General features: G+C 56.4%; 10 protein-coding genes across 10 annotated transcripts; 6 read left to right on the top strand and 4 right to left on the bottom strand.

Moving 5' to 3' along the window:
• Positions 1 to 496: 496 nt before the first annotated feature.
• BDV59DRAFT_193063 (bifunctional molybdopterin adenylyltransferase MobB/molybdopterin molybdotransferase MoeA family protein) lies at positions 497 to 2784 on the bottom strand (the record flags this gene model as incomplete). The annotated part of the gene is made up of 4 exons (XM_073692154.1): positions 497 to 2277; positions 2326 to 2363; positions 2426 to 2466; positions 2518 to 2784. 4 exons carry the CDS (start codon positions 2782 to 2784, stop codon positions 497 to 499), a joined length of 2127 nt encoding a protein of 708 aa, XP_073548347.1.
• A 303-nt stretch (positions 2785 to 3087) lies between these two features.
• BDV59DRAFT_27095 (H(+)-transporting V0 sector ATPase subunit c'') lies at positions 3088 to 4377 on the bottom strand. The gene is made up of 5 exons (XM_073696099.1): positions 3976 to 4377; positions 3886 to 3920; positions 3743 to 3834; positions 3371 to 3679; positions 3088 to 3305 (listed from the first exon to the last, which is right to left on the bottom strand). The coding sequence occupies exons 1-5, from the start codon at positions 4031 to 4033 to the stop codon at positions 3200 to 3202; spliced, it is 600 nt and encodes a 199-aa protein (XP_073548346.1). The 5' UTR covers positions 4034 to 4377; the 3' UTR covers positions 3088 to 3199.
• On the top strand, positions 4290 to 5638 carry BDV59DRAFT_177642 (Rab family GTPase YPT6). The gene is made up of 5 exons (XM_073689650.1): positions 4290 to 4527; positions 4588 to 4613; positions 4696 to 4784; positions 4873 to 5272; positions 5328 to 5638. The coding sequence occupies exons 1-5, from the start codon at positions 4475 to 4477 to the stop codon at positions 5384 to 5386; spliced, it is 627 nt and encodes a 208-aa protein (XP_073548345.1). The 5' UTR covers positions 4290 to 4474; the 3' UTR covers positions 5387 to 5638.
• A 1321-nt stretch (positions 5639 to 6959) lies between these two features.
• Positions 6960 to 8459, bottom strand: BDV59DRAFT_177640 (amidohydrolase family protein). Its single transcript, XM_073689649.1, has 6 exons — positions 8222 to 8459; positions 7752 to 8098; positions 7619 to 7661; positions 7492 to 7551; positions 7291 to 7443; positions 6960 to 7215 (listed from the first exon to the last, which is right to left on the bottom strand). Exons 1-6 carry the CDS (start codon positions 8270 to 8272, stop codon positions 7015 to 7017), a joined length of 855 nt encoding a protein of 284 aa, XP_073548344.1. The 5' UTR covers positions 8273 to 8459; the 3' UTR covers positions 6960 to 7014.
• A 1082-nt stretch (positions 8460 to 9541) lies between these two features.
• On the top strand, positions 9542 to 11073 carry BDV59DRAFT_177636 (inositol phosphorylceramide synthase regulatory subunit KEI1). Its single transcript, XM_073689648.1, has 2 exons — positions 9542 to 9659; positions 9727 to 11073. Exons 1-2 carry the CDS (start codon positions 9618 to 9620, stop codon positions 10696 to 10698), a joined length of 1014 nt encoding a protein of 337 aa, XP_073548343.1. The 5' UTR covers positions 9542 to 9617; the 3' UTR covers positions 10699 to 11073.
• Positions 11074 to 11479: 406 nt separating this feature from the next.
• On the top strand, positions 11480 to 16282 carry BDV59DRAFT_201757 (sulfite reductase (NADPH) subunit beta; the record flags this gene model as incomplete). The annotated part of the gene is made up of 4 exons (XM_073693884.1): positions 11480 to 11510; positions 11602 to 11741; positions 11810 to 16198; positions 16253 to 16282. 4 exons carry the CDS (start codon positions 11480 to 11482, stop codon positions 16280 to 16282), a joined length of 4590 nt encoding a protein of 1529 aa, XP_073548342.1.
• A 160-nt stretch (positions 16283 to 16442) lies between these two features.
• Positions 16443 to 17116, bottom strand: BDV59DRAFT_201756 (peroxiredoxin-like family protein; the record flags this gene model as incomplete). Its single annotated transcript, XM_073693883.1, has 2 exons — positions 16443 to 16901; positions 16955 to 17116. 2 exons carry the CDS (start codon positions 17114 to 17116, stop codon positions 16443 to 16445), a joined length of 621 nt encoding a protein of 206 aa, XP_073548341.1.
• A 205-nt stretch (positions 17117 to 17321) lies between these two features.
• On the top strand, positions 17322 to 18414 carry BDV59DRAFT_201755 (uncharacterized protein; the record flags this gene model as incomplete). Its single annotated transcript, XM_073693882.1, has 3 exons — positions 17322 to 17787; positions 17863 to 18134; positions 18196 to 18414. The coding sequence occupies 3 exons, from the start codon at positions 17322 to 17324 to the stop codon at positions 18412 to 18414; spliced, it is 957 nt and encodes a 318-aa protein (XP_073548340.1).
• Positions 18415 to 18616: 202 nt separating this feature from the next.
• BDV59DRAFT_27047 (DNA-directed RNA polymerase) lies at positions 18617 to 23616 on the top strand. The gene is made up of 2 exons (XM_073696098.1): positions 18617 to 19841; positions 19893 to 23616. Exons 1-2 carry the CDS (start codon positions 19026 to 19028, stop codon positions 23232 to 23234), a joined length of 4158 nt encoding a protein of 1385 aa, XP_073548339.1. The 5' UTR covers positions 18617 to 19025; the 3' UTR covers positions 23235 to 23616.
• Positions 23617 to 23865: 249 nt separating this feature from the next.
• Positions 23866 to 27282, top strand: xlnR (putative C6 transcription factor). The gene is made up of 3 exons (XM_073689647.1): positions 23866 to 24496; positions 24547 to 26825; positions 26894 to 27282. The coding sequence occupies exons 1-3, from the start codon at positions 24079 to 24081 to the stop codon at positions 27035 to 27037; spliced, it is 2841 nt and encodes a 946-aa protein (XP_073548338.1). The 5' UTR covers positions 23866 to 24078; the 3' UTR covers positions 27038 to 27282.
• Positions 27283 to 27594: the final 312 nt, after the last annotated feature.

Here is a 27594-nt window from a genome sequence, read left to right as displayed (position 1 = left end):
GACGCCATGTACTGATGGACTTGGGAGAGGTCTTTTTTCTTGATGACGCTTAAGAGGTTTCTGTATTATCTAGAGGGTGATCTACGGGTGTCAGGATCTGGAAGTAGTGGCTTTCTTGGTTACAGAGACTGCCGCTAATATTAAGTTAGAGGCGGTCTTTAGAAGCAAATTATCCCTCTATCTGGTTACTATGCTAGTGCCTCTATTTGACACGCTGAAGCGCAGCGAAGTCTCCAATTTCATGAGTCAAGGCCAAAGGGAGGAAATTATCCAGGAGGGATGTCAGAGAAGTTCAAAAGGCTGCCGGGGAAAGAAAACGGCCAAGTTAATACGTAAATTCTCTCATAGACTGACGGAGGAACTGGCGGAAATGCGAGGAAAATCGACTATTGATCGATCGTTGAATCGTCCCATCCATATCCTGTCTTATCCCAAGGTTATTAGCAGCATACAATGCAATTCAAGCGTGTCTGTAGGTTGACGATTCCTAATAACATTAAGGCCCGGCAACAACAGGTCCCATCATCAAAGCCTCTACCAAACTCCCCTGTTCCTGTTTCCCTGTCCCGGGAGCTATAACAAGCAGCGCATTCGCGGTTGCAAGACTTCCCACGCGAGAACTCCGCTGCCCAACACCTTCCAACCCCGTACTCGACGCATAGAGTCGTCCGTCAGCCCGACCAACCGTAACCACAGCACGGTGATAATCCGTCCGCTTCGCATCGCGCGGGAACGCATGCGCCAGACACACCGAAACAAGCGGTAACCCCAGCGGCGGTGCCACCCCCACGCCACCGGTCTGTTTCTCGGCCATGCCCATCATTTTATGTAGCGAGGGCAACACGAACAGGTTCAGGGTGACGAGGGCGGAGGCCGGGTTTCCGGGGAGGGAGAAGATGAGTTTCGTCTCGCGCTCTTGTTGGGTTCCGTCCGTAATGGACGGTTTGAACGGGATAGTGGCGAAGGTCGTCGGTTTGCCCGGTTTCATGGATACGCGGCCGAAGTGGATGGTGCCGCCGAGACTGCGCTCGATAGTGGGCTTGAGGAGGTCCAGTTCGCCCATGGATACGCCGCCGGTGGTGATGATCACGTCGACGCTGGCAGCGGCTCTGCCGACGCCGCGGAGCGCGTCGCGGAGACTACGCTCTAGCTCGCCGACGGGGGTGTCGCGCGCGATGCCGAGGTCGATGGTAGGGAACCCCCACGAGGCAAGACAGGAGAGGAGCGACGGGCGGTTGGAGTCGCGGATCTGGCCGCCGTAGAGGGCGGCTGGGTCGTTGTGCTCAACAAGCTCGTCGCCCGTGCTCAGCACGCCCACGCGCGGTTTGCGGTATACCTTGACGGATTTGGTGCCGGTGGCGGCGAGGAGGCCGATTTCGCCGCCGACGGAAGTGATCAGGTCGCCTTTTTGGAGGATGCGCGAACCCAGCGCGACGTCACTGCCAGGCTCGCGGACGTTCTCGTTGGGTTTGATGTCGCCGGTGAGAATCTCAACGGTTGCTTCTTCGTTGCCGTCCGGTGTCGCGGAGGCTAGGACCGTGTCTTCGACCATTACTACGGCGTTGGCGTTTGGTGGGAGGGGAGCTCCAGTTGTGATGCGGGCAATTGTTCCGGGCTCCAGAGGCGAAAGGATCCCGCCTGGGTTGGCGTGGGTGATGGAAGCCACAGGGAATACTCCCTTGGTGCTGGGGCCGGAGGTTGGTGAGTCAGGTGCGATGACGGCGTACCCGTCAACGATGCTGGCCCGGTAGGCTGGTACAGCTTCCCCCGCGTAGACATCCTCTGCGATGACGGAGCCGACTAGGGAGGTCGTCACGGGTACTTCGACGACGACGGGGTTTGGAGTGCGTTCACTGATTTCTTTCAAGGCCTCATCGACGGACAGCATGGGGTATGGCGAGGAACGATAACGCCGGTTGGGGCCTGCCTGGGGATCGTTGGATTGGGGTCTTTCGGAGGGGGATGTGTGTGCTCTCGGGACTACATGTCCATGGCCGTGAGAATGGCCGTGGTGGTGATGATGATCATGGTGATGATGGTGGTGGGAGCGCTCCGCTTGATGAGGAGTCGTCGAGGAGACACCGGCGTCGGTCTCGAGTTTCTTCATGCCGCCTGCATGGAGCAGCCTGGAATTTGCACCCGCAGCCTGAGTACAGGCATGGGGGAGGAGCTTGATGACCGCATCGAGATTCTCCTTTGCTCCTTTCGGGGAGCCCGGTAGGGTGAGAATTAGTGACTTGTCACGGACACCTCCTACGGGTCGAGACATCATGGCGACTAGATGGTCAGCACAGGTGATAGGCACAGTGGGTCAGAGATGCATACAGGGTGTCACCTTCAGCGATGCAGCGAGCATGCCATGTCTTCAAAGAATCAGTCAGAAGCCGAACATGAGCTGTCACATGTGGAATGACATGTTACTCACACTAGCCCGGGAGCATGGCGATGGATTAGGGGTGATACTGCCTGGTCTATGTCAGCCGTACTCCACGGTAGTACACACTTCCCCGAACATACCTCTGGAGTGTTATCTTTAACAGCAAAGCCCGTACCGCCACTGACCAGGATCAGGTTGACCCAATTGGGCCCATCGGTCCAGTCGCAGATGGCTCGTTGAATGTCCAGTACGCTGTCGGGGACGATCTTCGTAACCGGCCGCTGCCAGGTCGACCCCTCGGCGGAGAATGACGCCGTCAGGGCATCGGAAACTCTGTCTGAAGAAGGATCCTGGGATGCGGTGTCTGAGACAACCAGAATAGCAGCCTTGAGAGAAGTGTTATCCATGTTGATGTTGTATGTTGGGAGGATTCCCGGCGGAATGCGGGGGAGTTGGAGGTTGATAGAAGGTTTGGTGGTGAGACCGCGGGAAATATATCGCTGCTCTGCATAGTCAGCACATGCTACCTCACATTCCCAACCCCAGCTCGTAGATAGTGTACCAATTTCATCTTTACAGTCAACACTCCAGATTCCATTATTCCGGCGCCCGGTACTGTACATACACCGCAGACGTCAACATCATATGGTATTCACGCGCACCCAAGCGAGACTCTACAACCGAATCGATCCATACGCCTCCATGCGGTATATAAAACATCGAAGAAAAAGATAGAAAGGAAGCCAGAGAAAGAAACAAAGATCATACAAATTCCGCCCGTTCTCCCGGTCTTCTCTCGGAGAAGACCTCCTAGGATGTCATCTAAGCACCAAAGTCCGTGGCCTTTCCTCCCACCAGTAGTCCGATGATAAGACCGAACAAGCCAAGAACGGAACTGAAGATCTCGATAACGAGGATTTTGACGAACCTGCGCGAACTGTTAGTTTTCCTATCCAGACAGTACTCCCTACATAAGAGAGGAGGGCAACCAACAAGCTCGGATCCGCTGCATCTGCCAACGCCGCACCGCTTCCATTGATACCGACGGAGATACCGCAAATCAGATTGCACATGCCGACGGTAATACCTCCCCAGAAAAGTGCATATCCGGTGTAGTAGCTGCTGCCGGAGTAGATTTCGTCGTTGGTGATGAGGTTGAGCTTCGAGGAGAAAACGATCGCCATGATGACACCGTAGATGGCAACGACTTCGCAGAAAATAATCGAGATCAGGTTCTTGGTGCGGATCCGAGGCGCCCTGACACCACCGCCGACGATGGAAGAGCCGGTGAGGAAGATACCCCTGAAGATTGCAATGTCAGTGAGGGTGCCGACGGAGGAGACTGGAGAGAAGCGAAGCGCATACCAGGCTGCACCAACGACCGACAATCCGATGCACATCGCGATACCGATATTCGCCCAGGCGTACGGCGAGACCGATTCGAGAAACTGGCCGACCTAGAGGAAAGGTAAATGTCGATCCCGGAGGGTGATTGAAGAAAACCGTACATTGAATTGTTCACCGTCGCCATGAAAGAGCATATCTGAACAAGGTGGTTAGTGGTGCAGTGCGCCTGAGGGGTTCGGAGAGGCACATACAGCCTCCTATCACAAGGAGGGACACGGTAGCAGCACCCGCCGGATATGCGAGCCCCATGATGACTCCCACACTGGAGAACCGGATATGGAAGACGAAGGGAGAGGGAAATAAGAAGAGAAGCTTCAGGGCCGACAGACACCTGAGGGGGGGAGAGTGCAGGACGAGGGAGTGGAGGAGGTGATACTAGATGTACGGTGGTGGTCGTAGTAGCGGACACAAAGGCAGTCGGAGATGGTTCGGGCCGGGCGTTAATCCGCTGTTGTCGAGTTCCCCAGATGGAGCCATGGACGAAGCTCTCCCCATCCACTTTCCTCCTCTCCATGACCCCTTCAACTGCTTCTTGGACTCCGCCGACTCATTTAGCTCGGTGATCAGTTCTCATCTCTTCTAGATCCCTCCCTCCTCGTCTGGTCTGGTCCTCTCCGGATACCGACCGCCCGTGTCTAACTATACTCGAGCACCCACTACCCCTGATTCCTCCATTCCCGCGGCATCGTCATGGCCTCCACGTCTGGGGTAGGGTCGTATTCGAACCCGCTGAAGAAGTTTAAGTATGTCTGCCGATTCCGAAACGGACTGGACGCGGCAATGGTTTGCTAATCCACGCACAGGTTGGTGTTTTTGGGAGAACAGAGCGGTATGGCCCCTCGGATATTTAGGCAGCTAGCTGGATGATGCATGATCTCCCCCGACTGCTGTCGCTGATACACGGACTACAGTTGGCAAAACGTCTTTGATCACACGGTTTATGTATGATTCGTTCGACAATACTTACCAGGCGACGATTGGAATCGACTTTCTGTCCAAGGTACACCACACCACACCTTCACCGCATCTACCCTGCCCCACTTCCGCGACTGGACCTCATCGTGACTAACGTGCGCCGGTGATTGCAGACAATGTACCTTGAGGACCGAACAGTGCGCCTGCAGCTGTGGGATACGGCCGGTCAGGAACGCTTCCGATCGCTGATTCCCTCCTACATCCGAGACTCCAGCGTCGCCGTCGTCGTATACGATATCTCCAACGCCAAATCGTTCCAAAACACCCGGAAATGGATCGATGACGTGCGAGGCGAGCGTGGAAACGACGTGATCATTGTCCTGGTCGGCAACAAGACTGATCTGAATGACAAGCGGGAGGTCACGACGGCCCAGGGAGAGGAAGAGGCGAAAAAGAACGGACTGATGTTTATTGAGACGAGCGCCAAGGTCGGTCATAACGTCAAGCAGCTGTTCCGGAGAATCGCTCAGGCACTACCGGGCATGGAGGGCGAAGCGAACCAACAGAACCAAAGTGAGCCCTCTTTCCCTCATTGGATAGGACAATCGACAGGACTAATGACGTGTAGTGATTGATGTCAATATAAACCCCAAAGAGACCACGAGCAACGACGGATGTGCCTGTTAAATGCTGTATTCTAGCCAGTTCGTGTTCTTCCTTGCCATGTTGCCCGGGATCTCAATGATGAGGTTTGAGATTGTGGATAATGCTTGTTCTTCTTAGGATGTACATTTTGCTCCATTTTTCAGGTGAATAGCGTGCTTAGATCAAGTTATAATTTCTGTTTTGTCTTTCTAGTGTTGGCTTTCTCTATCCTGTCACGTGCTCACCTAGATACCAAGAGATCTGTTTTTTGCATCCGAGACCTCCAGCTATACCTGCCATTCCAACTTAGTAAGTTTAGCTAGGGCGAACTAATAGCATTAGGATGGAGAGCTATCCATTCCATGGCCTCCCTAGATGTTTGCATCTTCATTGATCAAGTTGGGCCAGCGATGATATCAAGTGGATGTACCTACTCGGAAGGGATAAGTCAGTATTGAATTAGCCATTCCCAGCAACCACTCGACGGAAGCTGATGCCGTATATATCTCCGTTGCTGGAGCAGGATCGATTTAGATATATGATGCCGGCGGCGGACTCATTCTCGAGCAGTACTTTGCACAGTCAAGGCAGTTTCATCCGAAGCCTGCTCATTGCTGCTCCCTTGACGAAAGAAGTGATAGGCTGCACGTCGACATAGCTCCCTTGTTGGAACCGTACTAGCAAGCTGAAGAGAAATATCTCTGAGATCCTCGCAATCACTATGCTGAACATATTCGGCAAGGGGCGTCCGCTTGAAAGACACATGGATATCGGCATTATAATTCAACAGTAGCCGGAACTCCGCAGCTTTCTTGAGTCCGACCGTTTCAAACAATGCCAGACCGCACTACCTGGCGTCTGCCCCATATTTCAGCAACAGTCTGACGAGACGCAAGTTCCCACCGCGGAGTATAGCTAAGCTTAGTGGTGGGCTTGGTGGTGGTTTCCAGCCACCTGATCGCGTCTTCTTAAGAGGTAGGGCAATATCTAATTAGATCTGACAGCTTTCAATGGTTGTGGCGCTGATGATAGAGCGCCGCAAAGCGGTGTGCATATATCTCCCATTATTGGCTCGAAGTTAACATCGGCCCCCTCAGACAGAAAAGCGCGTATGTACTTCTCGTTCCCTTCTCTTGCCGCATATAGAAGCATGTACTGGATTTTCGACTTTGATAGTATGGGTTATCTTCACTGGAGAATATCTGGCCAGCTCCTCAAGCAGATAATCGGCGACAAGGGTGATGGCCTAAAAGGCAAATGACTCTGCAGAATCAGGTTTGTTGCAAACGACTTGAATTCCGTACATTGCAAGGGCAAGCTGGAGGAAGTTATAGATATGCATAAGCACCAACACGACCTCGGACTATTCTCGAAGGGATTGCCGCCTCCCGCTGCGATGAGACCTTAGTAAAAGAGATATTCCGCGTTGGTCTTGTGGTTGGAAGTTTAAGCACTGTAATTGAAAGCCTTCCAAAATAGCTGTCTTCGTTGGGCGCAGCTCGCGCACAATTGAGGTTGCTCTCAAATAAATCGATAAAGATATCCCCAGGGTGTGTGGGCTAGTGATGAAGTATAACGAATGTATAAATAGGCCACCTATATGGTACCTAGAGTAGCCGATTTTATTGCAAAAATTTCCAGGATACCGGTAAGTCACAAATAGCTTAGATTCAGAGCTTCCCCCTCGCTGCTGTCTGTCCCAACTTCAGCACTCTAGCTATGTTCCCTCCGAAGAAGTCCGCTTTAACCTCTTCACGTAGCTTTATGTCAATGCCTGCGGACTCAACGCATTTCTTCCAGCTAAGTTGTGGAAAGTTTGTACCAAACATGACCTTCTTTCGCCCAATGGTGTTCGCAAATTGGATCAGCTCCTATAAAAAGATGCCATGGCCGAGCGTGAGTCGCCTTGTTGTATAGTTCATACATGGTGCGGGGAGCTTATTTACCGGAGGATAATATTTGGGTAGGTATGCAGATGTGTCGATGTAAACGTTTGAATGCTTCCATGCTACCCCGATCATCTCATGAGTCCATGGGTGGCCTATATGTCCACAGATTATGGACAGCGAGGGAAATTTCAAGGCAATTTCGTCAATATACTACTAATGTCAATTATTCTGCACGGTGAAAGGGAAGGCCATACTTACTGGAACTGGGCGTCCAACCTCGCTTGGGCAAAGAGGACCAGTGTGCCCAACCTGTGTGAGCTAAGTAGACTTGTAAGTACATATATGCATTTCAAGAGGTCTGAACTCTAAGGAAAAGTGAACTTACAAACGGAATATCGAGTTCGATGCACTTTACGTACAAGGGCCAACTGCTTCCGCCAACAACTGTTAGCCAACGATACGTATTCAAACTATGGCATTCTCAAAGCCACTACCAAGGGGCTTGAAGGGGAGCGCACTAATGTCTATCAGTAGGTGGCAAGGCCCAGAGCCATGGCACTATGCGAAGGCCTTTGAATCCTTCCTCTTTCACGTATTTCTCAATATCCTTGACCGCGCCGACCGGGTCATGAAGGTCTGCACTAGCAATACCGACAAAGCGATCCGGGAACGCACGCGTGAACTCTGCCACCTCAGCATTTGAGAAGATGACCTGACCAGGACGATACCATGCACAGAGACAGATACGAGAGACCCCGGCGGCGTCCATCAGCGCAACTAGTTCGTCCGGAGTCCGTCGTCTTGCAAGCAACTTTGGATCTGCGCCTGACTGCTCAAAGAGACGACGCACTTCGGGAACGCCTTCCTAAAGAATCATCAGCAAATAGTCCTTCTAGCAGCAGAGCCTTGGACAAAGCTTCATGCTCCGGAGGTCAGCTGGCCAAATGGCAGTATCTTTATTCTATATAAAATGAGGGAAGATACCTACATCAAGCGGAAGAACGGGATTCGCCCAAGCGTCAATAATTGGATAATTCATCTTTTCTCAATGTGTGTTCTCTATATTTTGTTTTGAAAATGTGAAGTTCCTTTCCGTCGCAATTGGAATGTTACAACTAAACGCCCTTGTATTTGAATGAAAGGACATGTGAACCTCGGCAAGCCTTTCCAAGGTGGAGAATGGCCAGAATAGTGCCATTGGTCAAAATCACCTAGTCATCCATGACCACACTGGCAGGTTACAGGTGGGCAGCCCATCTTTATCACTGTGCACTCACTGAGTCCATAGGACCGCACTGATCATCACGTGATGGTACTGAGCAGCTCGGTGAGTCTGAGCCCAGTCTAAAATTTACCCAGTGAGCCTGGCTCTAAGAGCCCTCATTTAAAGCGGCGGCAGATCGGCAGAGGGAATGGTACGTATAGTGTCCTATGTACCAGTCAACTATCCTTACTATGTATAAAAGGGACCACCATATATGGTGATTGCGAATAAGCCAGGGCAGCAGTATATTTACCATAGAGGAAATAGGTAAAAGTGTGTGGCGGAAATATTAGTCAAGTCTCAGTTAAAGGGCCTCGGACAATCTCATTAGCGTTTCCAAACGTACGCATCTTGTCGACGTCTGTCACTGTTTGATCATCGGCCTGGCTCTCCCGCTCTGTCAACAATGTCCTCTTCGCATGGGCCCTCGGTTGAGGACCAGAATGTTTCTCCCACCACATTTCTCAGCTGGAGCTTCCCTGCTTTGTTCTTGGTCAGGTCCTGCTGGAGCCCGTACTCGGGAGCGGAACTATCAAAAAAGCAGCCGCCACACTCCCCATCTGTATGTTGGATATGAGTATTCCCCAATTACCTTCTCCACAGTACACTTTGATATGGAAACAGTTTGATGACAATGCAGTGGCCAATTGAAGAGAGATTAATAGTCGCTAAACTATTCCTCTTGGAATACTCGCTTAGAACCGTTTTATGTCAATGACAGGCGTAAGGTAAGGGACTAGGTAGATGACAGCCTAACGTAGATGCCTTACTATTACTCCGGCTACGGACTCGTACTCGTATCCATAGTGGACCCATGTATGAAAAGAGCTACAACAGACTAAATTTACCTCAACATTTGCAAATCCAACTAATTGAAGAATCCATCGCTGCATAACTCGATTTAATCTCGCTCAGGTGAAGATCGGCGGCGGATCGACCGGAAAGCGAGGCGGCTGTGAACGCCGACCGCCAACCTCTTTGGGTAGGCTCTTTTCTCACCTGATGTTCTTCTCTTCCCTTTTCTCTCCCTCTCCCAACGACTTCAACTTCCTCCACGGTCCTCCGCCTTCACTTCCACCCCAAACCTTCTCGACCTCCCCATCAGTGATATCCTGCAAAGATGGGTTTATCAACCCGATTTCTCCGCATCCCGCGGCCAGAGGTATGTTCTCTACCCCTTCTTCACGTTCTCTCCTCCCGTTCCGGTCGCTAATTCCCCGATCGTCAAGACTTTCCTCTATGTCATGAGCCTTCGAACTGGGGCTTCGTTAATCACCCTTTCCCTTCTTTTGAACAAGATTAGTGGTCTCTATGGCTTACTGGCTCTGTTGACCGGCTACCATCTCTCGCCCGTGCAGCTGTCCATGTACCTGTACTCCCTCGTCGCCCTCGGTATCACCGTCATTCTTTTCCCTCATATCCGGAAACAATCTCCTCTCCAGTGCCTCGCCTTGGCCTGGCTGTACGCGTTGGACAGTCTAATCAATGCTGCCTACACCGCCGCCTTTGGTGTGACGTGGTTCCTCGTCATCTCCCAGAACTACGAGAATGGTCAGGCGTCCGGCCCGGGGAGCGAGACCATCGCCGAGACGGCCGGCTTCACCAGCCCCAAGTACGACGCGTCCTCCACCGAAGGCGATTACTATGCGCGCAACTCGGATGGCCTCAGCAACGCCGTTACCCAACCCGAGAGCTTCCAGAGCATTATGTTCATCTGCATGCTATGGGTCATCCGGGCGTACTTCGTCTTTGTGATGCTCGCCTTTGCCCGCCAGGCGCTCCGTATCTACATCGCCGTGCCCCGTCACATGCAACTGCCCACCCACAGTCGCAATACCTCAGTCGCCAGTGTTGCCAGCATGGCGGATATCGACCGCGAGCCCTTCTCGCCCTACAGCCCGGATGGCCAGGGATGGCAAGGAAAGCTGGGTCGGGCGATGATTAGCGTGGGTCGCAACTACTGGCTGGGCGAGGATGAAGAAGGCGGTAACTGGGTGAGCACCATCGGCCGCCGATTCCGTGCTCGGGGAGAGTCCACTGAGCTCCCCGGTCCTCTGGAGCGCGAGAGACGTCGCCGTTCCGGAACCGGACCTCCTCAGCCCTCGCAGTCCGCCGTGCAAGCTGCCGCCTTGCAACAGCCCATTTACGAGCAAGCTCCCGGGATGAACGTGAAGATGCAGGATTGGAGCGAAAATCGGTGAAGACCTCACCGGATTCATTTAGTTTCCGGACGTACTTCTTTCGCTCACTGTACTTGGCTGTTGCTTCTTTCACCGGCGGTTTCAGCCCCGACTCATCGCGGGATCCGCCGCGCGCGCAGCATCCCGAGAGAGAGAGACCTCGACATCGGCCCTTATACCCGATTTGCACCATTTTACTTCGTATATATGCCGAGACGATCTACATAGCTGGCTACCTGACGGCGTTTATTTTTTTGTTGCTGGGACTGTGTCTAGATGGCGACGGTCCGCGGTGTCTGGATGTGTATATGGGACTTGTTTGACTGCAGGCGTTGGGACTAGGGTGTTGCATGGACATAGATCACATAATCTGTGAATACATAATTATTATGCAGTTCTCGCCCGACAGAGCAAGAGCAAAAGCCGACGGTGACGTGATCCGGCCTAGGTCACGGGATCTGCCCGATCGGGCGTGTTTGCAGGAGTTTGCATCGGCCCCTCGTCGATGTCGTGATCACCGGCCAATCAGCGGTGGGCGGTTTACCACCCCGATGGCGGAGAAACTCCCAAATCTTCTGGAGAAAAGCGCTGGAGGGTTTTTTTTTACAATGTCATATTTCCTTCTTCTTCTCCTCCCCGCGCTGTCTCTTCTGTCGTCTCTGTCCCTTGTCCACCCTCTCCCTTCTTCTCCTCTGTCGCTCTCGAATTGGGTGGGGAGTCACCGCATGCGGTGATATCCGATTCTGCATCTTCTTCCATCTATATCCCTCCCAGTGCGCCGGAATTCACCCTTCGCTCCAACATGGCGCCTGTGTCTTCCGCCGGAGAAGCTGGTATGCGCTGAGACTTCCATTGCATCGTTCCTGCAGGAATTGATGTGTTCACCTCCTTCAAAGGCCTGATTTGGTGGCTGACTCTTCACAGTGGCGAGAATCGCCTACCTTGCGAGCGACGTCGTTCTCTCCGTCCAGCCTTCTCTCCGCGCTGATTCCTACTTCTCCAAGTCTCTTAAGACTCTGAAGGCCGACCAAGCCCAGAACATCTTGCCCAAGGGTCAGACGGATGTGAGTGTCTCCTTGGCTAAACACAATCTCTACGCGAGAACCCCGCCTCTGACTGAGATGCCCTATAGATCGTCGCCCTCCGTCACAATGAGGACCCTCTTCTTTCCGCTTTCCACCCCCTCCAGTCGGGCAACGTCGTTTCCGCCGTCACCAGCTCGTCGGTCCTCCTGTCGTCTGTCCCTCACCTCTACCGCCTGGCGAGCTACCCCGTTGTTCTCCATGTCGCTTTGGAGCCCTACCCTTTCCCAGATTACTCCGTGATTAGCTCGATACGGCAATGTGGTTTCACCTTCCTGCATTCGGAGACTATCCAGGAGGCTCAGGACATTGCCATGACCGCCCATGCCTTGGCCCGCAAGTCCGGAAAGGGTGTGATCCATTTCTTTGACCCCGCCAACTCGGCTCGCGACGAGCCCATTGCGGAGGAAGACGTGAATGTGTTCAGAAGTCTGATGGAGCTGAGCGGAGCTTCTGCTTCCCACTCCACCGGCTCGGGCGTGCAGACCTTGTACACTGACTCGGGGCGAGTTGCCACTGTCTCGGATGATGGTGTGCAGACCGCCTCCAGACCTGACGGCTCGTCGACCCCCGCGCAGGCTACCCAGACTCCCTCCAGCGTCAGCGTGGACAACTCGTCCGTCGGCTCTTCCCGTCGCGACAGCAGCGCTGACAGCCGTGCTACGAGCTCGGCTGCTACCACAGTCGATACCGCGTCCTCCGCCCGACCCGTCAGGGCTACTGATATCTTCGACTGGACCGCTCAGATCTGGCAGGCCTTGTCTGACTCTGTTGGTCGCAAATACCGCGCAATTGAGTACACCGGTCCTACTGATGCCAAGTCGGCCATCTTCGTCTTTGGCTCTACTGGCCTTTTCGTCGATGTTCTTTCGCGCGAGGATACCCCTGATGAGCTGAAGAACATTGGACTTGTGACCGCTCGCCTGTATCGCCCCTGGGTTGGAGGCGGTCTGGTGAACTCGATTCCCAGCTCGGTCGAGAAGATTGCCGTCGTGGAGCAGGTTCGCAAGACCACTAAGTGGGGTCCTTCGTTCATGGATATTCTGTCCAGCCTGACTCCCGCCGCCGCTGGAGCTCGCAGCCCCCAGATCGTCGGTTACCGGTTGGGATACGTCGAGCCCTCTACCGCTGTTCAGGCTCTGCGAGGCATCGTCCAGAACCTCGACTCTCCTACTCCCGTTCAGAACCTGGAGGTCGGTACCTCCAAGGTTCCGGCTCTTCAGACGACCCTGGAACAGCCTGCTCTGGAGAACGCCTACTTGAAGATTTTGAACCAACTCTTCGGTGAGCGTCTCCACATTGCCAACCAGCTGGGCTCCAAGAATGCCGGCATTTCTTCTACGATTGCTGCTAGCCCGGAGTACGGATTTGGTTCTTTGATTGCCCGCATGGAACACCGTGCGCGTTTCGTCCGTGAGGTCGAGGAAGCTTCCAAATCCACTAGTTTTGCGACCGATGTCCCCAAGACCTGGCTCTCGAAGTGGGCCCTGAACGCGGGAGATGCTGTCAAGGCGAACAAGCTGGCCCCCGATGTTATCGCCCGCCTTTCCAACGATGGCTCCTCGCTGTCCAAGCAGCTGTTGGCGTCCAAGAAGCTCTTCTACGACGAGACTCACTGGCTGGTAGGATCTGATGCCTGGGCCTACGATCTCGGAAATTCCGGTGTCCACCACGTCCTCGCTGCCGGTGCCAACGTGAACATGCTCATCATCGACTCCCAGCCCTACTCGGAGCGTGCGGCCGCCGACCCGACCCGTAGAAAGAAGGACATTGGTCTGTACGCCATGAACTACGGCAATGCTTATGTTGCCTCCGTGGCTGTCTACGGCTCCTACACGCAGGTCCTGCAGGCCATGGCCGAGGCCGAGCAGTTCAACGGTCCTTCCGTCGTCGTCGCCTACTTGCCTTACAACCAGGAGAACGACTCTGCTCTGACCGTCCTTCAGGAGACCAAGAAGGCCGTGGATCTCGGCTACTGGCCTCTGTACCGCTGGAACCCGGGCAATGAGGAGCAGGGTGAGCCCAAGTTCTCCTTGGATTCCGATCGCATCAAGCGGGAGCTCGAGGAGTTCCTCCGCCGCGACAACCAGCTTACGCAGCTGATGAACCGCCACCCCAACTTCTCTGCTGCTCTTGCTGAGTCGTACGGAACCGAGGTGCGTGCGCTGCAGAAGCGCAAGGCCAAGGACTCGTATGAGAAGCTCCTTGAGGGTCTCTTCGGCGCTCCCCTCACTATCCTCTTCGCCTCCGACAACGGCAACGCCCAGAACATTGCTAAGCGTTTGGGTAACCGCGGTCGTGCTCGTGGCCTGAAGACCATGGTCATGGCCATGGATGACTACCCGGCTGAGGACCTGGCTACTGAGGAGAACGTGGTCTTCATCACCAGTACCGCCGGTCAGGGTGAGTTCCCCCAGAACGGCCGTGCCCTCTGGGAGGTGGTGAAGAACTCTGGTGACTTGGATCTCTCGACCATCAACTACTCCGTCTTCGGTCTCGGTGATAGCCACTACTGGCCTCGCAAGGAGGACAAGATCTACTACAACAAGCCTGCCAAGGATCTCGATGCTCGGGTTGCCTTCCTGGGTGGTCGTAAGTTGACTGACATCGGTCTCGGTGACGACCAGGATCCCGATGCTTACCAGACCGGCTACTCGGAGTGGGAGCCCCGTCTCTGGCAGGCTCTTGGTGTGGACAAGGTGGAGGGTCTTCCGGAGGAGCCCGCTCCCTTGACCAACGAGGACATCAAGATCCAGTCCAACTACCTCCGCGGTACTATTGCCGAGGGCTTGCTCGACGAGTCCACTGGCGCCATCTCCGCCAGCGACCAGCAGTTGACCAAGTTCCACGGAACCTACATGCAGGACGACCGCGATGTTCGTGACGAGCGCAAGGCCCAGGGTTTGGAGCCCGCTTACAGCTTCATGATCCGTTGCCGTCTGCCGAGTGGTGTCGCCACTCCTTCCCAGTGGCTCCAGATGGACGAGATCAGCAGCGCCTTCGGTAACGAGACCATGAAGCTCACGACCCGCCAGACCTTCCAGTTCCACGGTGTCATCAAGCGCAACCTGCGTGGCGCCATGCGTGCGATCAACAAGGCTCTCATGACCACCATTGCCGCCTGCGGTGATGTCAACCGTAATGTCATGTGCAGTTCTCTGCCCGAGCTCTCGTACTTCCACCGTGAGACGCACGCTGTTTCGAAGCGGATCAGCGACCACCTTCTGCCCTCGACCTCCGCCTACCATGAGATCTGGCTCAAGGACGATGACGACAAGAAGGTGCAGGTTGCCGGTGACGCCGTGGTTGACCACGAGCCCCTCTACGGTCCCACCTACCTTCCTCGCAAGTTCAAGATCACCATCGCCATCCCGCCGCACAACGACACCGATGTGTATGCGCACGACATCGGTCTGATCGCCATCAAGGGCGCCGACGGCCACCTGGAGGGCTTCAACATCCTTGCCGGTGGTGGTATGGGCTCCACCCACAACAACAAGAAGACCTACCCCCAGACCGGCCGCATGTTCGGATACGTTCCCGCCGACCAGGCGCACATTGTCTGCGAGAAGATCATGCTGGTCCAGCGCGACTTCGGTGACCGCAAGAACCGCAAGCATGCCCGTCTGAAGTACACTATCGACGACATGGGCGTCGAGGCCTACAAGGAGAAGGTCGAGGCGCTGCTGCCCGACGGCCTGCGGTTCGGCGAGCCCCGGCCGTTCAAGTTCTCCTCCAACGTCGACACCTTCGGCTGGCAGAAGGACGAGACCGGTCTCAACCACTTCACCTTCTTCATCGAGAATGGCCGTATCGAGGACACCGCCGACTTCCAGATGCGCACGGGTCTGCGCGAGCTGGCGAAGCTCGACAAGGGCGAGTTCCGTCTGACTGGTAACCAGCACGTGATCCTCTCCAACGTGCGCGACGAGGACCTCCCCCAGATCAAGGAGCTGATGGCCAATTACAAGCTCGACAACACCGCGTTCAGCGGCATGCGGCTGTCGTCGTCCGCCTGTGTGGCCTTCCCCACCTGCGGCCTGGCCATGGCCGAGTCCGAGCGTTACCTGCCTGTGCTGATCTCCAAGCTCGAGTCCACTCTCGAGGAGGTCGGACTGGCGCAGGACAGCATCGTCATGCGTATGACCGGTTGCCCCAACGGTTGCGCCCGTCCCTGGCTCGCGGAGGCGGCCTTCGTCGGCAAGGCCTACGGCGCCTACAACATGTACCTTGGTGGTGGCTACCACGGGCAGCGTCTGAACAAGCTGTACCGCTCTTCGATCAAGGAAGACGAGATCCTGGACATCATGAAGGGCCTGCTGAAGCGGTACGCGGTCGAGCGCCACACCGACGGAGCCGAGCCAGAGCGGTTCGGTGACTGGTGTATCCGCGCGGGCGTCATCAAGGAGACTACTGATGGACAGAACTTCCACGAGGGCGTAAGTACCATCTCCTTCATTCACTACGAGATAAGGCACTAACAACAACTGCAGGTTGCCGAAGATGACGAAGACGAGGAGTAAGCGAAGCACATAGGCTGAAAAGTTGTTTGGTTGGGACATGTACTTCATGACTCGTTTTGCATATTAGATCTGTTTTTTGTCTTGTCCAGTTTGATCGCTCCTGACGAATGTTTGGGATTGTATATACCGCACATTTCCGAATTTGCATAATATCCATTCCTCACGCTGCCGCCTCCCCTTCCCCTCCCTGAAGCAGTCTAGCCAACTGCTCCACCTCTGTATGATCCCTCGTCGTAGCCATCCGATGACACCACACCACATGCCCCCCATCCCCATTGCGTTCGAACAAAAACTCCCCGCCCACCTGCCTCGAATCACCCCCCTTCATCGCCAGCCCGCTCGGCACCTGCTTCAGCGCCTGCCACACCGACTCCACTACAATCTGCAGCATGCCTTTGCGGATATACTCCGGGCGCGCGCCCAGCGCGAGGGTATTCACCATGCCGAGGGCCTCGTACAGAGTGCGGCTTGGGTCCGCATAGATAGGGAACGGACAGGTGGTGTCGGCAGCGTACATGTCGATGAGGGCTGGGTCGCCGCAGCCAATGATCACGATTGAGGTGTTGGGCGGGGGTTGCGATAGGGTTCGAGAGAGCGCGCGGACGTACTCTTGGCAGCTCTGTCGTGGGTTGTCAGCATGTGAGTAGCTTTCAAGATGATGGGACAGAGTACACCGCAGAAGAAATGGCGGATAAAGATGACGAGGGTGCGGTTCGCAGAGGAGGGGCTGGCGTAGAGGTCTTGGAAGGCGTGGGGGTTGCTGTGGCAGTCGAGGATGGGGTGGTTGGCGAGGGCGGCGAGAGTTTCTGGCGAGGGAGGCTCACTGTTGGCCATGGCGGTTATCTCTGGATTGCAAAGCCGGAACGCTGTAGAGTCGGCTTGCGATGATGCCATCCGTGTGGTGTTGACCGGTTGATATAGATGCATGTATATCGTCCTGATCCGGAAGGCGGTAAGCCCTTATCAAGCCGATAAAAAAAATCCCCTCGACGATCTCGATCTTTCAACTCCTTGACCAGAACAGCAACTATCCCACACAATGACAGCGCCAGCCGACGACCCCGTCGTCGCGTCCTACGACGTCTTCCTCACCGACTCGGAAATCTCCCGATACGTCCTGCAGTACCTCGACCGCGACCCCAGCTACCCCTACGATGACCGCCACGGCCAGAAGCCGACGGCCTTCCGGATCAAACCCCGCACCGGCCTGGTAGAGGTCGACGTGCCCATCAACACGCGCGTCAACTACGATGTGGAGAAGGGTCTGCGGTACGGTGACGCCATGCGGAAATCGCGCAGTGCGCGTGAGGGCGGCTCGTACGGGATGGCCGGGGGTTTCAGCGCGGGTGGGAGCGGCGGTGGGGGGAAAGTGAAGGCGGAGGCTGACGTCGAGATGGGCGGAACGGACGAGTCTGGGTCGCTGTTACGGGTGCAGACGCTGGGCGGACGGATTAAGAGCCCGGAGGAAGGGGATCCGGTGTACATGCTGGCTGCGTTCCGGGGGGGTGAGTCAAGCCCGGATTCTGATTTGGTTTTCATTTTTTTTTCTTGCAGTGGGTGATCGATTACTAATGGAGTAGGAAATCTGCATCTGTCGCCCGTATCGGCGGTTGTGCAGTTGCATCCGCAGCTGCACCATCTGGACGCGATGGATGAGCTGCCCAAGGCACGGGGCGGCAAGGCGCGCAAGGAGGGCGCGGAGGAGGATCGCGGAGAACCGGAGGCCCGGGCGATTGATGTCAAGATTAAGGCGGCAGAGGATAATGAGGGCGCCATGGTTGCGGGCAACCTGGATCTGCTGAAGAAGATGCAGGAGGATAAATGGGGAAAGTTCGATTGGGTCGATGCAGAGGTGCGTTTCTTGCTTCGCTGGTGGTCGAACTTGCTGGGTATGGTTGCTGACGATTGTGCAGACCGAGGAGTCGTGGCAGGTCTACGAGAGCTACATGATGCAGCAGGAGCCGGAGGAGCTCCCCCAACTGCAGTCGGCGATTGACAGTGAGGATTACCTGGATAAGATGAGTGCGCCGCGGATTGACCCTGCACATCCCGAGATGACCGGGTGGGCGATGAAGCAGAATCGGAAGAAGCGGGGAGGAGCGGCGACTGGAGAGGCCGAGGAGGGTTCATGAGTGATATTGGAAATATAACGAAGACATAGAGGCTAATAATGATGTACTCGAATCGGACGAGTCGCAAGTTCCAACTCTTGTCGAGAGATGTAACGCGCTAGACAGCTCTGTATCCATATCTACCTAGAAACATAGGCAAACAAACTCCTACGAACCGCATAGGCGAAATCCTTTCGATCAAGCTATATCGACTTATGCTGTCGACAAGTTTGAAGTTGTAGTTATAAGCGATGCTCTGATTGGCTGGGATTTACCTTTAGGGTGTCTTCATCAGGTGACTTCACGTGCCGCGTTCCCCGATCGGGATCGAATCGGGGATATTTTCATCTTGCCGTCTGCACTCTTTCTTCTCCTCCAGCTTCATTCGATTCCCCCTCTCCCTTCTTCTTGTCAATTCCGGCGGAGGATTCCCAGACGGCCTGTTGGTTTGGATCTCCAGGCTCTCGTCTGACTCGATCTCTTTTCTTCGCCGTCTCGACTCCATCTTGCGCGATTCTGCGTCGCCGATGGTTTCGTTCTTGTACTCCTATCTATCATAATTCTTCTTTTCTCTCTTTCTTTCCTGTACTTCTATAATTTAATCTTTGTTCTTTTAGCGATCCCTTCCAGTCATGTTGTCTCGTGTCGCTCGTCCGAAAAATGCCTTGCATCTGCGACTTGGTCGCCGCGCGTTGTCACCATTGTTGGCCACGCTACGACATCACTCTCACACCAGTCGACCAACCTCGCTAACAAGCCTCCCGACGACAACGGCAAATCCCCAGGAGCGTCCACGTCGTCCCTCCTTTCACTCCCACCGCAACCTCGCCACCTCTGCCGATCCATCCGCTATCGAACAGTCTGCCTATTCGCCCTTCGAAAACTCTTCCTACCCCGTCGGCGGATCCTACGAACAGTTGTCGTCTCTCTTTCCACCGCTAGCACAGGACTTTGACCCGTCATCCTTGATCATCGTGGATGATGCCCTGCAGACAAAACCGCGCGTGCTGCGGAAGGTGAAAGGGATCGGCGGCGACGAGGAGGAGATGATGGCCAACCTCGACATCTCCCTCAAGGTTGGCCGGTTTGACCGCGCCGCCAGCCTGGTGACCCGTCTCGGCGAGTTCTACCCCGTCGGATCGCCTGAGTATCTGGCCCTGCATAATCGGTATCTGGAGGCCATGGTGTCCCACATGATCGTCACCCGCCAACACAACATGGTCTTGCCGCTGCAGCGGTGGTTCGAGGTGGATATGCCTGCTGGTGGAGTCAAGGCAGATGCAACTACGTTCGCTATCATGATCCGCATGGCACTGCGGATGTTCCACGGTGGCAAGCGCGACCGGTCGGTGCGGCGATACTGGGAGTTTGCGAAGAAGGCTTCGCTGGAAGAGGAGGTTTTGGCTGTTCCGGTTCTGTCGGAATTGGAGCTGGGCGAGCTCTCCGAGGTACGTTATTACTTCGAGCGATATTGAATTCCCCCGTGCTAATTCTACTAGATCTGCTCTTCGGATCTTCGACGAGTCGCGATAGGTAGCATCCACGCCGACGGTGCCGATCTGAATCGTATTCCCGAGAATGATGAAGTTGCCGCGGTTCGCCCTGTGGATCAAAAAGGTTTGGGACTGTCTTCGCTGCAGGAATCCCTCGAGCTGTTCACGAAAGGCTCTGACATCGCCGTTCCGTCGAATCCCGCGTACACGAAGGAGGAGAATTTGGAACTCTACAATCAGCTCCGGCAGCAGCAGCTCGAGGCTAACTCGATCCGCTCGTCGCTTGAGCGCTGGCGTCAAGAATTCAGCGATAGACAGAAAGCAGGCATCGACGCGACCGCTGGCGGGAAGCGATTGGGCGCCATCATGAACCAGTGGCATGGGGATCTTGTTTCCCGGATCCAGGAGGAACTCAGGCTGGTCGACGAGGCGGAGGCGAATCCCGTGCGGACATTCGAACAGAAGGAACGATGCGAATATGGTGTGTTCTTGCGGAGTCTTGACCCCGAGAGGCTCGCCGCGCTCACCATCCTGGCGGTGATCTCCACATTCAGTCGTGGGGGCATGGAGAAGAGCATCAAAGTCTCCGCTATTGTCACGACAATCGGAAAAGAGCTCCAGGACGAACTGATCGCCGAGAAGACGCTGCAGAAACAATCTGGGGCGGATGCTCGCCGCGTCAAGGCAGTCAAGGAGATGCTGGCGGGCCGCAAGCAGAAGGACGGTCGGGCGAGGTGGCAGAACATTGTCCGTAGCCTGGAACAGGAGGATTCGACTGTTGTTTGGCCGCCCCGTGTGAAGGCGAAAATCGGGGCCGTCTTGATGAGTCTGCTTTTCGAGGTCGGCAAGGCTCCCGTTGCCATGCAGAATTCGCAGACCAAGAAGCAGGAGGTCACCATGCAGCCTGCTTTCCAGCACTCCTACCAGATCTCCTGGGGAAGAAAGGGCGGATATATCCATCTGCACCCGGAGATCGTCAAAGTCATTACCAAGGAACCAACGGCAGATCTGCTAGGGCGCCATTTGCCTATGATCTGCAAGCCCAAGCCGTGGACCGGTATGAAGGAGGGAGGCTATTTCCTGTACCAGAACAACATCGTTCGGTCCACACCGGGCGAGACCTTGCAGCCGTCCTACATGAAGGCCGCGTTGAAAAACGACGGGCTCAAGCAGGTCCGTGAGGGTCTAGACATCCTTGGAAGTACCGGGTGGACGATCAACCGGGACGTGTTCGACGTGATGCTGGAGGCGTGGAACTTGGGTGAACCGATTGCCAACCTCTCCCCTCTAGAGCCTGACTTGCCTCACCCGCCCCGACCGGCGCCTGAAGAGGGCTACGAAGCGGAGAAAAAGTGGGACAATGCCATGCGCGATATTGAGAACCGACGAGCCGGTATGCATTCGAACCGATGCTTCCAGAATTTCCAGATGGAAGTCGCCCGAGCCTACCGTAACGAGACGTTCTACCTACCTCACAACATGGACTTTCGTGGCCGTGCGTATCCCCTTCCGCCCTATCTGAATCAGATGGGTGCCGACAATGCGAGAGGTCTTCTTCTTTTCAGTGAAGCCAAGCCTCTGGGTGCGTCTGGGTTGCGGTGGCTGAAGATCCAGATTGCCAACTTATCGGGCTTCGACAAGGCCAGCCTGTCGGAGCGCGAGAAATTTGCCGACGAGCACCTGGACGACATCCTCGACTCGGCGAACAAGGGGCTCCACGGCCGACGGTGGTGGCTCAATGCCGAGGACCCATGGCAGTGTCTGGCCGCCTGCTGCGAGTTGCGAAACGCCCTTCAGTATCAGAACCCGGCCGAGTACCCATCGCGCCTCCCAATCCACCAGGATGGCTCCTGTAACGGCTTGCAGCACTACGCGGCGCTTGGTGGTGATCGCATTGGTGCTCAACAGGTCAACTTGGAACCGTCCGACCGGCCTTCCGATGTGTACACTGGTGTCGCTGAATTCGTCAAGGCCGCGGTTGCGCGTGAGGCGGCGCGGGGGGACCCTGTGGCGCGGTTCCTCGACGGACGGATCACACGAAAGATTGTCAAACAGACGGTCATGACGAACGTATACGGTGTGACGTTTATGGGGGCGATGAAGCAGGTGCGCAAGCAGCTTGTCGACCATTACCCGGAGCTGTCTGCGGAGCAGAAGCAAACGGGAGCGCTGTACATCGCGCGGAAGATCTTCGAGGCGCTGGGGACGATGTTCAACGGGGCGCACGAGATCCAGTACTGGCTGGGTGACTGTGCCAGTCGCATCACGCAGTCGTTGTCGCCGGAGCAGATCGAGGAAGTTGCGAAGGAGGTGCTGACTCCGACGAAGTCGGCGACCGGCTCCAAAGGCAAACTCAAAGATCCTTCGGAAAAGTTCCGATCGACCGTGATCTGGACGACGCCGTTGGGGATGCCGGTGGTGCAACCGTACCGGACGCGCAAAGCGCGGCGGATCCACACGACACTCCAGGACCTGAGCATCGTGGACATGAGCTCGGAGGATCCGGTGTCGAAGCGCAAGCAGCTGCAGGCGTTCCCGCCGAATTTCATCCACTCGCTCGACGCGACGCACATGATCATGTCGGCGACGGCGTGTCACCGGGCGGGCCTGAACTTCTCGGCGGTGCACGACTCCTTCTGGACGCACGCCTGCGACGTGGACCAGATGAGCCACATCCTGCGGGAGGCGTTTGTGCGGATGCACTCGGACGACGTGGTGAAGCGGCTGGCGGCGGAGTTCGAGGTGCGGTACGGGCAGAACCTGTTCCTGGCCAAGGTGGACGTGACGAGTCCGCTGGGCAAGGCGATCCGCACCCACCGACGCCGGGCGAACCAGCAGTCGGCCAAGGTGCAGGAGCTGCTGGAGGAGTACAAGCGGCAGAAGCTGCTGCAGTCGGACGACCCGGAGCTGCAGGCGCAGGGCCGGGCGATGGTGACGGCGGGCAGCATCTTCGAGGCGATGGGCGGCACCGACGGCGACCTGGCGATCTCGAGCTCGCTGGGCGAGACGGCGGTGGGCCACGTGCCGGAGGACTTGGCGACAGCGGAGCGGAAACCGACGGGGGGCATGGAGACGGATGTGTCGGATCCGGCCCTGGAGAGTCTGCTGACGGACTTCAACGACGAGATCGGATCGAAGGCGAACGTGGGCGAGTACGCTAGCGCGGAACACGAGGACGAGGTGGCGGCGGAGGGGGCGTCGAGGGAGCCGGCGGCGGCGCCGACGAAGAAGCGCAAGACGACGGCCATTCACACCTGGCTGTGGCTGCCCCTTCGGTTCCGGGAGGTTCCCCGAAAAGGCGCCTGGGATCTAACGCGGATTCGCGAGAGCAAGTATTTCTTCTCGTAGGGGTTTGGACAGGGATCGAGTGTGGTAAGATTAACAGGGGGATCGACTGGCCCGGTAGGATCCCCGAGTCGGGAGTGTCTTGTATTATAATTTTTCCTGTATATATGATGAAGACATAATGATCTCTAGAGCTGGATATGTTCATCGCCGTTGCTCTCCAAGATCCAGACCCATCCGGACCTCCCTCTCTCCCTCCTGTCGTGACATCCTGAATCGAGACCCCGTGGGGAAGTCCGGGGTAATTTAGGCAGAATACGACGAGTCTTAGCGAAGGCGTGCTAACGACGAGGGACTCATACCGCGACTCCATCTATCCGAGCCACTAATTTAGTCTGAGGGGTTCGGTTTCAGGTCAGGAGAAGAGGGAATGCCGGTGTTCGACGGGGGTTCTTGGGTTCAGATATTTATCGATCATTCTATCATTCGATCAGGCTTCGATGCTGTATCTACCGCGTCTTCTACTCTATCTATATTTCTATCTTTGATTCTATTTTTCTTCTATTTCTAATTTCTGTCTTCTCTTCGATTATTTATTTATCCTCGAACTTCTAGGACTATATTCCTCCCTGCTATACTACCCATGGCCTGACTAGTCCAGTCTGGCCACTTCTCCACCGACCCAAACTCTTCGCTTCCACTTCTTCTCTCTCCCCTCTTCTTCCTCTCATCTCTCCTCTCTCACCTCTCCCTCTCTCTCCTTCCTCCCTCCTCCCTCCTCTCGTGTCTCTCCCTCCTCTCCCTCCCCACTGATCCACTGGGGCCGTACGGCCCTTCCCTTCCCCACCGTCGATTCCCTCTCTCTGGGTCTCATGTCGCCTTAGCCTCACTCCACCTCCCCGTGAGGATGTCGACCACCTCTCTCCAGCCTTTCGCCGCCTCCTTCTCTCCCTTCTCTGCCTCCTCCTCTGTCGGAATGGCCCAGTCGCAGACTATCGGCCTGGATACCCTCGCGGAGGGTTCTCAGTACGCTCTCGAACAGCTCCAGCTGTCGCGTCAGGCGGGCAACGACCCTGTCGCCGCCTCCTTCAAGCACTCCGATCAGAATCCTCCCAATCCGACTGGAACCCACTCCACCGACTCTCTGCCGTCGTCCGACTTGAAGTCCGCCTCGCATCGGGATCCCCTGGCGGAGGCGCGCTCCGCCATCCGGAAAAATTCCTCCACCGCGGCCCCCGTCCGTCGCCGGATCAGCCGCGCCTGCGACCAGTGCAATCAGCTGCGCACCAAATGCGACGGTCAACACCCGTGCGCGCACTGTATCGGTATGTCGGCACGCGGAGGGCGTCGGACCGGAAATCGCTAACTTGTCCAGAATTCGGCCTCACCTGCGAGTACGCGCGCGAACGCAAGAAGCGTGGCAAGGCGTCCAAGAAAGATCTGGCCGCGGCCGCTGCCGCCGCCGCCGCGTCCGGGTCGACGACGACCACCCACGCGCCGAACGACGGCGGTGCCCTCCTGACCAAAGGCCACTCGCCCTCGGATGGCCCGTCGTCGCACGAACTCAACGGCCGGTACGACCCGGCGTTCGATGCCGCCCGCACCCTGACCGACTCGGCCCAGTCGCAGCTACAGCAACATGCAGACGTCCCCGGCATGGTCGGACCCCCTCACTCGCAACCGCCGCTGGGGTCGGCCATGGATGCGCTGCACTTGAATCATTTCGGCGCCCTCAACGACTCCAATCGGTCGCAGATGTCGGTGCCCGATCTGCGCACGCTGCAGATGCTCCATCCGCCCGGCGCGAATCCCCGCTCGCCCTCGTCCGTGCTCCCCTCCCAGGGGCTCAATTCCGGCTACAACGACGGGGCCTACTCGTTGATGAATCCGCAGGACTCGAATCCGGCCTCGATCACCAACCACTTCCGACTCGGCAGCTCCGCCGAGAACCCCCAGGCTCCGTTCCTGGGGCTGTCGCCACCGGCCCAGTCCCCCGGATGGCTCCCCCTGCCGTCCCCGTCCCCCGCCAATTTCCCCTCCTTTAGCATGCAGCCCTACCCCTCCACCATCCGATACCCCGTCTTGCAGCCCGTGCTCCCTCACATTGCCTCCATCATCCCCCAGTCGCTGGCCTGCGATCTGCTGGACGTCTACTTCAGCAGCTTTTCGCCCTCGCACCTGTCGCCACTGTCGCCGTACGTGGTCGGCTACATCTTCCGCAAACAGTCCTTCCTGCACCCCACCAAACCGCGCGCATGCAGCCCGGGCCTGTTGGCGAGTATGCTCTGGGTCGCCGCGCAGACCAGCGATGCCGCGTTCCTGACGTCGCCGCCGTCGGCCCGCGGTCGAGTCTGCCAGAAACTCCTGGAGTTGACCATCGGTCTGCTCCGCCCGCTCATCCACGGACCGGCCCCGGGGGAGACCTCGCCGAACTACGCGGCGAACATGGTCATCAACGGCGTCGCGCTGGGCGGCTTCGGCGTCTCCATGGACCAGTTGGGCGCGCAGAGCAGCGCCACGGGCGCCGTCGATGACGTCGCCACCTACGTTCACCTGGCCACGGTCGTCTCGGCCAGTGAATACAAGGCCGCCAGCATCCGGTGGTGGACGGCCGCGTGGTCGCTCGCGCGCGAACTGCGGCTCGGCCGCGAACTCCCGCCGAACACGAACCCGTCGGGCCAGGACGGCGAGCGCGAAGCCGATTCCGACGTGGACATGACGAAGCGGAATCTGCCGTCGCTGGTGACGGAGGAGGAACGCGAGGAGCGTCGCCGGCTTTGGTGGTTGCTCTACGCGACGGACCGCCATCTGGCGCTGTGCTACAACCAGCCCCTGCGGCTCCTGGACAAGGAGTGCGAGGGGCTGTTGCAGCCGATGAATGACGATCTGTGGCAGACAGGCGATTTCGGCGCGGTGGGCTACCGCCAGGTCGGCCCGCCCACCGAATGCACCGGCCACAGCATGTTTGGCTACTTCCTGCCGCTGATGACGATCCTGGGTGGCATCGTGGATCTGCAGCAGGCCAAGGAACACCCGCGGTTCGGCCTGGCGTTCCGCAACAGCAGCGAGTGGGACCACCAGGTGCTCGAGCTCACCCGCCAGCTGGAGACGTACGGCCAGAGCCTGAAGGAGTTCGAGGCCCGGTACACGAGTAGCCTGACGCTGGGGGCGGCGGAGAACGAGAACAACCCGGTCGATAGCGCCGGCCCCGGCGGGCATCTCGACCACCTCAGTCCGTCCGGCCGGTCCAGCAGCACCGTCGGGTCGCGCGTGAACGAGTCGATCGTGCACACCAAGATGGTGGTCGCGTACGGGACACACATCATGCACGTGCTTCACATCCTGTTGGCGGGCAAGTGGGACCCGATCAACCTGCTCGAAGACCGCGACCTGTGGATCTCGTCTGAATCCTTCATCGCGGCGATGGGACACGCGGTGGGCGCTGCCGACGCCGCCGCGGACATCCTGGAGTACGACCCGGACCTCAGCTTCATGCCGTTTTTCTTTGGGATCTACCTCCTCCAGGGCAGTTTCCTGCTGCTCCTCGCCGCCGACAAGCTGCAGGGCGACGCCAGTCCGAGCGTGGTCCGCGCCTGCGAGACGATTGTCCGCGCGCATGAGGCGTGCGTGGTCACCCTCAACACGGAGTACCAGGTACGTTTGCTCCTTTTTTAGTGTTTGTTTGTTTGTTTGCATGAGTTCGAAGCTAATTGTTTTCGCAGAGAACCTTCCGCAAGGTCATGCGTTCAGCTCTCGCGCAGGTTCGCGGGCGCATGCCTGAGGACTTTGGCGAGCAGCAGCAGCGCCGTCGCGAGGTGCTGGCTCTGTACCGCTGGACCGGTGACGGCAGTGGGCTCGCCCTGTGAGCGTGAGCGACTGTCGATGATGTGATGTGATCTATGACAGCTGGGAGTTGGGATGAGCCTGGGATTTGTTTATAATGTTTGAGTTGCCGGTATATACCTCGTACCTGAACCTGTACACTACGCGCATACCCTGTATATGATTTTTGTATTCGATTGGATATACGACAGACATTAGTATCTAGTAGTATGGCGCTGGTTAGGAATGTATTCCATGGCCGAGCGGGCACCTCTTAGTGGATTTTAAGGCCTTTTATCAACGAGACCGCTGCATTCTTATATAGAATCTAATCACAAGGTGGATTAGGATATCTAGCTCTAGTATATCCTCAAATTTAACAATTAGAATACTACGGTGGAGCTTATACGTGTGGCTTAACCACAGAAAGCGCTGGATCTATAGGGATGTATTCTAGACTTCTTGGACCTTATTCTCATGTTAGAATCGTTTCTAGAAAAGGTGATAAAGAGGTTCGTCAGTACCGCAGATACCACTTGCGAGATCGCACTCAGCGGAGAAATTGACCTTTAACTATTTATCCTAGACTAGACCCGCCTAC

The sequence above is a fragment of the Aspergillus ambiguus genome, assembly GCF_047715705.1.
Source record: "Aspergillus ambiguus strain CBS 117.58 unplaced genomic scaffold BDV59scaffold_14, whole genome shotgun sequence".
Taxonomy (NCBI): Eukaryota; Fungi; Ascomycota; class Eurotiomycetes; order Eurotiales; family Aspergillaceae; genus Aspergillus; species Aspergillus ambiguus.
The sequence above is the reverse complement of the archived record's forward strand: the minus strand, read 5'-3'. Positions and strand labels throughout refer to the sequence as shown.